The 9,675-nt window shown below is 51.0% G+C and overlaps 1 protein-coding gene across 1 annotated transcript; it reads right to left on the reverse strand.

The window, feature by feature from the left end:
• Positions 1–974: 974 nt before the first annotated feature.
• Positions 975–5,036, reverse strand: DLX6 (distal-less homeobox 6). The gene is made up of 3 exons (XM_036247553.1): positions 4,586–5,036; positions 3,125–3,318; positions 975–1,226 (listed from the first exon to the last, which is right to left on the reverse strand). The coding sequence occupies exons 1-3, from the start codon at positions 5,034–5,036 to the stop codon at positions 975–977; spliced, it is 897 nt and encodes a 298-aa protein (XP_036103446.1).
• Between the last annotated feature and the right edge of the window lie 4,639 nt (positions 5,037–9,675).

Below are 9,675 nucleotides of genomic sequence, written 5' to 3' on the forward strand. Positions count from 1 at the left end.
TATGAAAGAAGACAAAAACATACAAAGTATATGTACAACTAAAATTCAACAATATATACAGAAATGTTTCTTGATATAAACGTCCCTATTAGCATAGTGAATGCCACCAATTCACCTAGTAAAGGTATCAAAGCAATAGAACCATGATTTGGTTGTTTCCCCTGTCTTTCCTGATTCCAATTCAGGGTTTGGGGGTGGGGTGGGGAAAGAGTGGTTTTGTTTTGTTTTGAAATCATCATTCTTGCTCATTGCATTTTGATAAAACATGCAGTGTTCCCTTTGTGGTAACGTTCTAATCTTACAGCCGATTTTCCCTTTTTCTTTAGAGAATGGCTGCTATGTGAGGGGTTTTCTTTTCTTTCTCTCTTTTTTTCTTCTTTTCTTTCTTTCTTTCTTTTTTTTTTGTCAGTCTAGGATTGGTAAATAAAAACGTAGGAGTCTGAAATGCTTCTGTTTCATCATGTAATGTCTTAAGTTCATTAAACAAGTAAAAACGCTGCCATGTTTGCGCAGATTCTTCTGGTGGGGGGGGAAATGTCTGTAAAAAAGTTGTTTTGATGGATACTCCCAAAGAGAAGAAGAGGCTCAGAGCCTGGATCCCAAGGGGTAAGGGAAAATATACTTACAATGAGGGGTTTCAGGAGCGCTGGCATAGTAACCAGCCTCTCCCTCCCTCCCTCCCTCCCTCTCTCCCTAAGATGCACGATCAATTACTGAGGCTGCTCAAGGGAAAAGGCAGATGAGGAAAGAATAGGAAAAAGGAAAAGAAAGGTGGGACGGAAGAAAAGAACAGAGGAGGTAGGAGAAGAAGGGAGGTGAGAGAGAGACAGAGACGAGAGAGAGTACGCAGTCTCCCCAGGCAGAAGTTCTCCAGAGCCTGCTCCTTCGGCTCGGTTTGGCAGCTGCAAGCAGGTCCCGGATCCTCCTGGCCTTGTTTAGATGTTTCCCTAGGGTATCGATTTCCCTCGAACAACTCACATCATCTGTGGTCTCTGCATCGTGTCCTGGTGTGGCGAGGAGTACCAATGGGAATAGCCAGGCATGTAGCTGTTGGGGGGCATACTGACGCCCTTGGCCGAGGCGGAAACGTCCCACACTGGAGGCAGCGCGGGCGAGCGTGGCGACAGGGCCGCTGAGCCCGGGAGAGGGTCGCTCTCATGCGGGTTACTGCCCTGCTTCAGCAGTTTCTTAAACTTAGAGCGTTTGTTCTGAAACCATATCTTCACCTGGAACGAAACGCAGCAGCGATTGATCATTAGGTTTGAAAACATGCACCCGGTACCTCAAGATGAGGCTTTGGAAGCAGTTATTTAATGTAATGATAATAATAATAAAACAAACGCGAAAACACCAAGCCCTCCAGTCCCCGCCTTCCTCCACCTCTTTCTAGCCTCTTCCCCAAACTCTACCCACCCATCTACTAGGTATCTTGTCTGGATACCTAAACTCTTCAGTTCGATGCAAACCTAGGTATAAAACAACAGCATAAATAAGAATAAAATAAGAATGAGGGTGAATGAGATAGCTGGGTTCAAAGTCTAAAGAAGGATTTTTAAACAGGAAACTTTTGGATCAGTCAACTGAATGCACTTTTTCTGATAGTCTGTTTTCCAAGAAATATTTACCAACCCCAAACCTGACATCTCTATGCATGTACAGTGAACAAATGACTATGAACAGATTAAAGCCTATATATTTATATCCAAATGCCCCAAACATCCCTATGCATATATTGCACATGCCACAAACTGTGCATGGGGCATCTTTCTCCCTACATAAATATATCCCCATAATCCTGCAGAGATTAGGAATTGTACCTCCCTCATTCCTTACTTTGTACATTGCTTAGTAAAATTGTGGTCAGCAATCATCCCATGATTGTTAGTGCAGTCACTTAAAGTCAAAGGGCCCCTGGAAATTAAATGGGAATCAGGAATCTAGGATAAGAGAATATCTAAGCTAACATACGAGGTCTCCTTTATTTGAAGAAAGAAATTCTATGGTGCAGCTTCCTTTACCTTTAAAATTCTTTAGCCATAGGGATCTGCTTTTCCAAGAGGAACACAAGTTACTGAGTAGCAGGAATCCCTTCGTTTCAAGCCCCACATATTTCCAGTGGCAACATGGCAAGAGAAAGCAGGATGAATTGAAAAGAGCTTAGGAGCATCTGTTCTAAGGCACCACACAATCATTCCCCAGCAAGAGTCTCATAAAACCTAAAGTCCCCTTGCTGAAGATCGCCCACCTCACATGAGGCCTACCACCCCATGCAGCTAAGTTAATCGACAAGGACAGAAACCACAGGTGATTGCAGCCTGGCTTTATGACCAGGGTCTTAATATACCTGCCTAAGCCCCTTCTTGTGAAGTCTGAAAGGCCCCATATGTCTTTCAAATTAGTAGGACAGCAGAACTTCAGCAACTGTACTTAACTGAGGCTTCACCTGCTGTAATTTAGGGAGCATTTCTCTTTGATCTCCAACTCTGCCATTGCTCCTAAGTCCTGTGCTCTAGGGAGATACCTCGGCCAGCACCAGCTACTCACCTAGGATGACTTAACCATTGAACTTAGGGCAATCTTCAGAAAAACTCACCTCACCCATCCCAGGATGAATAGTTGGCACCTTGGTCCCTCTACAAAATCCTACTGGAGCCTGTGCCTGTCTCCTCTCTTTATTTCACTTCATAATTATTTCTGTCAACAAGCTGAAATCCTTAAGCCCAAGGGCCCACAAAAGGACCCTTAAAAAAAGACATATATATATATATATATATATATATATATATATATGCAGATCTTATTCTGCCTCCTGGCCTGAACATCTTTTTCTCTCTCTTTCATGTTGTTCTATTTTGAAATAAGACTCGAATAAATGATGAGTTTGGTCACCAAAGGACACTACACTGGGGTGGGGTCGCCGAGGGTTGGGGAGATGTGCAAATCCAATCCAGCATTCATTTATTCCAAACTGTTGTCCCAGGAAAATGCGTAACTGGAGCAAAGGCATTTGTCATTAATCTTCCATCCTTGGTTGACTAGGCCAAGAATTCCTCCTGATGTGCTCCCTGCCCGATCTGCAAGCTGGGTCAGCATTTCAGGGATATTCGGGCTTCTCGGGAATTACCTGTGTTTGTGTCAGTCCTAAGGAAGCTGCCAGTTCGGCTCTCTCGGGAAGGGCCAGGTACTGAGTTTGCTGAAAGCGGTGGTTTAAAGCCTGGAGCTGCAGGCTGGAGTAAATGGTCCGAGGCTTCCGAATTTTTTTCCCTTTTCCATTGAACCTGATTTCCCCGTTTTCAATCACTGTGGTTTTTTGTTGATCTGCAAGCAAAGGGTACAGAGTAGTCACCGTGAGGTTACTTCTGCAGTCTCACTAAGCATGGCCTGGCTTGCGCAGGTTGTCCCCAAAGATCAATAAGGATTTCCTCAAAGCGTCCCTACGCCACCCTGACCTCTCGGGGTTCACGGTGCCCAGGTGCTCCCAGAGGCTGTAAAAGCTTTTCCCAGCCCCTGACTCGCACTAACAATGCGCGGTGGCTGGTCCGAGGGAGCGCCCGCGGCCCTCGGGCAAACAGCCTCGCTCTGCCGCAGAAGAGGCGGCGCCGGCCGCTCTCTGGGGCGCGCGGCGCCGTGGGGCGGCTGTTCTCTCCGTGGAGCCAGGCCCCAGTTCTGGCATTACAGTGCCTTAAGCTGTGCTTGAGCCACCCTGGTGTTTATGCGGCCAGTTGACTTGATGTCACTAGTTCCAAGCCCGGTACAGCAAAACCCTTTGGCGTGTTTGAAATTATTCTGCTGAAAAGAACCAAAACCCCAAACAAAACACAACCAGACGTTCAGACCACCTTCCGAGCAAGCTGAGCCTCGAATGGCAACTTTGTCCCCTTCTCGGGTGCTGAGAACCATCCGCCCGAGGCCCTCCGCTTCTCCTCCACGAACAAAGGAACAGCCAACAGTGTATTGAAAATACAGAGGGAGGGGGTCCGGTCACGGGTGGGGGTGAGTGCAACACCTCAAAGCCCGCGGGAAAGAACCTAACTGTCACCAGCTTAACCAGAGCTTGAGGCCATGCCATCTTTCCTCTGGGTCACCGAAGCGCACCGGGCAACCCATGCAAAGTAGGCCACTGGCTGCCCAGATTGGATTGGGGGCGGGGGGCAAAACACGCTCCCCAGTTCCAGCGCAGAAATGTCCCCAGTCCTGCCAAACGCGGGTCACAGCCCGGAGGGGAGGAGGGAGGCAAAGGGCGCACAGACACAGCGGGCTGGAGAGCGCAATGAGGGCCAACTCGTTGAGCGAAGCCTGCGCCGGACAGGAGGCGCGGCCCCATCGGCGCACGGGAGACTAGGGAGCGAGGCGGGCCGCGCCACGGGGAAGCCGAGGGTCCGCGGCGGCGCAAAGGGGCCCGGCTAGGCGAGGCCGGCAGGCAGGCGCCAGGAGAGCCGGCGCGCACAAGGCCTGGCCGGGGGCGCGCCAGGCCGCCTGGGGGAGGGGGCCGGCAGAGGCCCGGGCGTTGAGGAAGTGAGCGGGGCGGGCGGGGTGGGGGGCAGCGGGGAGGCGGGAGAAGCGAGATGCCCCGGTGGCCTCTCACCTGTGTCGTCCCCTCGCGTCTGGGCGGCCGCGCTGCTGTTGTGGTAGGACTGGAGGTAAGGGCTGTGCTGCGAGTGGCTCATGTAGGGGTAGGCGGCGAGCGAGCGGTGGTTGTAGGAGTTGCCGCCGCCCGACGCGTAGGGCGAGCCGTGGTGATGGTGCTGGTGGTGATGGTGGTGCGAGCCAGCCGCCGCCGCCGCCGCCGCCGCCGAGTGCAGGCAGTGCAAAGGGTAGTGCGCGCCTGCCATGGCCGGGGAGCTCTGCTGCGAGTGCGGCTGTGGCGGCGGCGGCGGCGGCGGCGGCGGCGGCGGCGGCTGCTGCTGCTGTTGCTGCTGCTGCTGCTGCTGCTGTTGCTGCTGTTGCTGCTGCTGTTGTTGCCCGAACTCCATGAAGGCGGATTTGGACGAGTCCTGGCCTTCCAAGCCGTCAGCCATCGTAGTCATGGTCATCATCAAAACTTTGGGGGCTGGAGAAAGCCTTCTCCCGGGTTTCCTCCACCCTCCCCCACTTGGCTCGCGCCGCTCTCCCCTCTGCAGCCACCTTAGCTCTTGGGATCCTTACAAAAAAAAAAAAATTAAAAATTTTTAAAAAGAGGGGGCGGAGGTGGTTCTCCCTCTCCCTCGCTCTTCTCTAATATATATATATTTAATATAAAGAGATATAGTGAGCGGGGCCTTGTTAACTCAAAGGGAGGAGGAAGGGGGAGGGATGGGAGAGGGGGAGGGGGGAATTTGCTCTCCCCCCCTTCGTTTTCCCCCCTTGGATTTTTTGGGGGCTGGTGCAGTTTAAGGCAGAGATTTTAAGGTGGATTCTGCGAAAGTTGCGCGTCTGCTTTCAGACTTGATGCAGACGCCACGAGTCGAATGGTTTGTCTCCAAAGGGCAGCGCCTCCCCATTGGTCAGTGGCCCCCTGACGTCACAGGCGCACGGCTTCTACTGGTGTTTGCGCCGCTCGCGGAGTTCTTCGCCTACCTCTGGCAACTCCAATCCCAGCCCGGAGCTGCAGCCGGGGGCCGCGCGGCTCCTCGCACAGGGCCGCCGGGGAGGGAGGTACCTCCGCCCGCAGGCCTCCCGCCGCAGCTCGCGCCCCCAAACCCGGAGCCTCAACTCCCAATACCGCAGCCTTGGAGCAGCCTGGCCGGGGGTTTCGTTCTCTCAGTCCCCTTGCACCGTAGCAGGCTGCCTGTGCTCAGAAGCAATACCCTCTGCATTTAAAGCTAGCCCTCCCCCCGAACCTACCGCCGCCCCCAGTCCACTACAGTCCCACGAGAGCGTCCTGTCACCGTGGATTTTTCTAGACGTACTTTATTGAAACCACAGAGAGAAGAAGAACCCCACACCTGGGCCCCACCCCAACGTGGGGGGGGGGGTAAAGAAAAAGAAAAATTAGACCCTGTTCTGATGAGATTTCTGCTGGTTCAGGCCTTATATTAAACAAAAAGGGAGAGAACCCCCCCACACACACACGCAGCAGCCTGTTCTAAAAGTGAATCGTTGGAGGACTGACAGTAATGCATTTTTTCCTATTGAAAACAGAAGCTACTGTAATGCTTTCAAATATATGCAAATGATACATGCGGTTAGTGGTTTGGCAAATCTTGATTACAATATAAACTACCCAAGTAAAAGTGCCTTCGTCCTAAATTTGTCTCTCGATTACAATTCCAATTGATTTTATTTTATTGTCAACATTGTTAATGATAAAAATAGAGTCGTTTTACAGTTATTTTTACTTTCTGGAAGGAGGCAATTAGAGTTCTAATCAGGAATACACAAAAATCTCCCATGATTAACTGCAGTACTTTGTTCAAATTGCTGCTATAAAATTCAGAACAATTTGCCTGTAATGATTATGGACTGGGTTTATTTTGGGAGGTGGAATAAAAGTGGATATAGCATAAATTATCCTCTAATTATACACCAGTGTCGCCTCAATTATCCTCTTATCAAAATGGTTGTCTAACTGCCGCATTTAGTTTCAATTCTCTCCTTTTTTTCTATAAAAAGAACTTCATACCTTGTTATTATTAATCCATTTATTATTTGCAAGGGGATTTATATCCGCACATCCAGGTGGTAGAACCACTTCTCTTTCAAAGATGGACTGGGGAAAGACATAAAGTTCGGAGCAGCCCAGGGCTGCGTATCTAGCCTTTTCCTCTCTAGTCTCCAGACCCACTCAGGTCCAGGCAGCCAAGCAGAGACAGCAGAGCCCTGGCAGGCTGCTCAGACCCGAAAACCAGGTAGGACTGCCGGATGGGGGCCAGGCGCCAAGGAGGGCAGGTTGGGCCGCGCCCTGGGCAGGATCTCGGGACTGCGGGGAGGCACGGGGAGTCCGCACTGCCAGAGGATCTGGGTGGGCAATACATGTAGACCCCGGTGGGATTGGCGCCAGCTTTCGATCTGCGAATAGACCAAAGCCGCGATTCTCTGGCTACACGCAGAAATGTATGGTCGAGCCACTCCAAATCGACATGTCTACAGGTTTCGGGTACGAATCAGGGTATTTGCGAAAGCTACAACAGGCTTTTTTGCGCTTTATTCGCTTGGACTCCATAAGTTATGCTAACTAAGGAACCCGAGAAATGGACAATTTAGTGGTGCCGCTTGTCCCTGTAACTCCAGAAAAGGTGGCTGCAGACTTAGCAGCTCGGACTCCATTTACATATTGCGCGAAGCTCCGCAGCATTGGTTTATGCTCATTGATTTCCTCAGCTCGTAACCCTGGGTCTCCCGGCTTTGCCAGGCTGGTCTGCCTTTTTTCTTTTTCTTTCTTTCTTCCTTCAATTTCATTAGATGTCTTGAGGCTTACAACCTCTCCAGGGTTCCGAGGGCAGCAACATTTACTCTCCTTCCCCCCCCCCCCCCTTTCCCAGCCCTCCGCGCTTAACTTCGTGAGCCTCGGGAGCCGGTTCAGTAACTCTGAATTTATTTTTAAGTAGCGTGCCTTGTTTCCCTCCTTTTAACAAGAGGTACACTTTAACACACGAACCAGTAACCTGATCCACGCGTTTACAAATCGGCAGTGAATGAAAACAAAACAAAAAAAAAACTTCAAGGAAAATGAACGGTGGGCTGGGTAAGGGGGAGATGTGTACAGGGTGTGTATATGTGTGTGTGTGCAGGAGGACAGAAGGGGAGGTCAGAGAAAGAGAAGGTCTCCCCTCCCCTGGAGCGCTCTCGGTATACCCGGGCTGCACGCCGAGCTTGTTTGTAGTCCTCAAAGTTAGCAGGTAGACCTGGCAGTTTTATTGCTTTATACCCCGCAGCTTGCTGTTAACACGGTGAAGGCGGTCCCCCCACCCCCACCCCACCCCCGTGCATGTCTATGTTCTGTCTGTATGCTTGCAGGTGCACTGTTTTCCTTGCTGGCTTCCCCTAACTCTGGCTGCACCCGGAGCGGGCGGGTAGTCACAAGCTGGGCCGGGGAAGGTTACTGCACCCAGTACCAGATCCAGGGCATCAGTCTCTATTTGCAAAGCCTCCCCCCCCCCCCTTGTTTGCTTAATGCCTGAGGAAGCCCTGAGGACTGGAATTGTCCCAGCGGTAGCTGCAGGGCTGTCATCCCTCCCCCATTAGATGGAGGATAAAATTCCAGTATTGTGTTCCAGAGGAGCAAGCGTGCAGCCGCACCGAGCCAGCAGTTGAAAGGAGCTTATGGTAAAGGTCCTGCTGAGACCTCCTGAGCGACCCAGATTGGACTCAGTCTGTCAGGGTCTGGGGAGTAGGGCGAGCGAGGGGTCTCTCTCGGCTTGATAGAGGTCTCTGTGCGCTCGCTGGATGGAATCCAAACTGCAGGCTTGATCATCCTGCTTTAGGCTAGCTCCAGGAATAGCTAGCCGGAGAGCAAGTCTGGCCCCACACAGTGTGCCAAGGTGGCGCGCTGTGAGTGTCTGCTACATGTGGCCTCTGCCACCAGCCTGGGCACAAGGAGTTCTGCGGGCGGTGGCTGTCTGTGGCAAGGGCCTCTTCCCACGGTCACTTCTCTCCAGTTGATCCTGGCATCTCAGCTTCCGAGTCCTTTGCTCAGTGTTATGGGCAGCGGTGATGAGCCCAGGCAAGGCAGTGGGAGCCATCCCTAATTCGTTCTTGTCTAGCCCACACCACCAGCCCTTCTTTGAGAGGCAAGAACTCTCTGATTCTTCAGGGCCTCCGGGCGAAAGCGCACACTGCAGGATCTCCAGGTCCCTGCACCCTTCTGCCCCTACCGGGCCCTGGCTCCTACCACTTTGTCTTGCCCCATGGGGAACCTGGGCCAACCCTGCCGGGTGGGAAGAGAAGGGCAAGCAAGGCCTCTAAGTCTTTATCATTCAAAATAGAAGCAATCTGGAGGACTTGGAGGCCTAAGGCTCTTTTAGGGCTTGTAGTAAGTGAGGGTCATATTCAGGGAGAAGTTTTAAGAAGCAGGATTTGAGGCCTAAACTGCTTTTTGCTTCTTAAGGTGTTGGGGCTTGTGCTGCAGCTGTCAGTGTTATTTAGAGAGAAATCCTCATGGACTGCCAACACAAGACTGCATGTGTCAGTGTGCCCAAGGCCGCTGTGGAGGAATGGGCCCTTTGGGTGGGAAAATGCCCTGCTGCTCTAGCTGTGGCTGGGTGTTTGCAGCACACCCTTAGTGGGAATGGGTTGGGTGCTAGGCAAGGGTCTGCAGCCTCCGGGGCTGTAGAAGCACGTTCAAGCTGGGTAGGGCCTGGCTGGGTTTGGTTGCTAAGTTGGGCTCAATTATCACGTTAATTCTAAAGAAATTAGACCTGAATAAATAGCCTTTGAATTCAAAGAAATAACTCAGTATTGATTTACATAGCCATGCTTTAAAAAAAAAAAAAAAAAGAAAAAAAAATAAGTCCCTTCTCAACAAGAGACATTGGTGTAAAAAAATTCCTGTTAGTATTTTCTTCATTTAATGTAAAATTCCGTTTGTGTGCATGTGTAGGGAGAGGGTGCTTGATATCCTGGAAACCTAGGCATCCTTTTCCACTCCGTCAACACACACATCTGGGAAACCTTGAGCGTGGCAGCTGGCATGAGAGTTGCCTCTTTGCCTTTCTTAGCCTAGGCTAAAGATGGTATCACTGGAGTAGCCAAAAGTAT

Source organism: Molossus molossus, unplaced genomic scaffold (genome assembly GCF_014108415.1).
Source record: "Molossus molossus isolate mMolMol1 unplaced genomic scaffold, mMolMol1.p scaffold_m16_p_7, whole genome shotgun sequence".
Lineage (NCBI taxonomy): Eukaryota > Metazoa > Chordata > Mammalia > Chiroptera > Molossidae > Molossus > Molossus molossus.

Coding starts and splice junctions, on each gene's coding strand:
- DLX6 (XM_036247553.1), bottom strand. CDS start 5,036: ATGATGACCATGACTACGATGGCTGACGGCTTGGAAGGCCAGGACTCG. Junction 3,319..4,585: donor GACGCGAGGGGACGACACAG/GTGAGAGGCCAC, acceptor CTTTGCTTGCAG/ATCAACAAAAAACCACAGTG. Junction 1,227..3,124: donor TAGGACTGACACAAACACAG/GTAATTCCCGAG, acceptor GTTTCGTTCCAG/GTGAAGATATGGTTTCAGAA.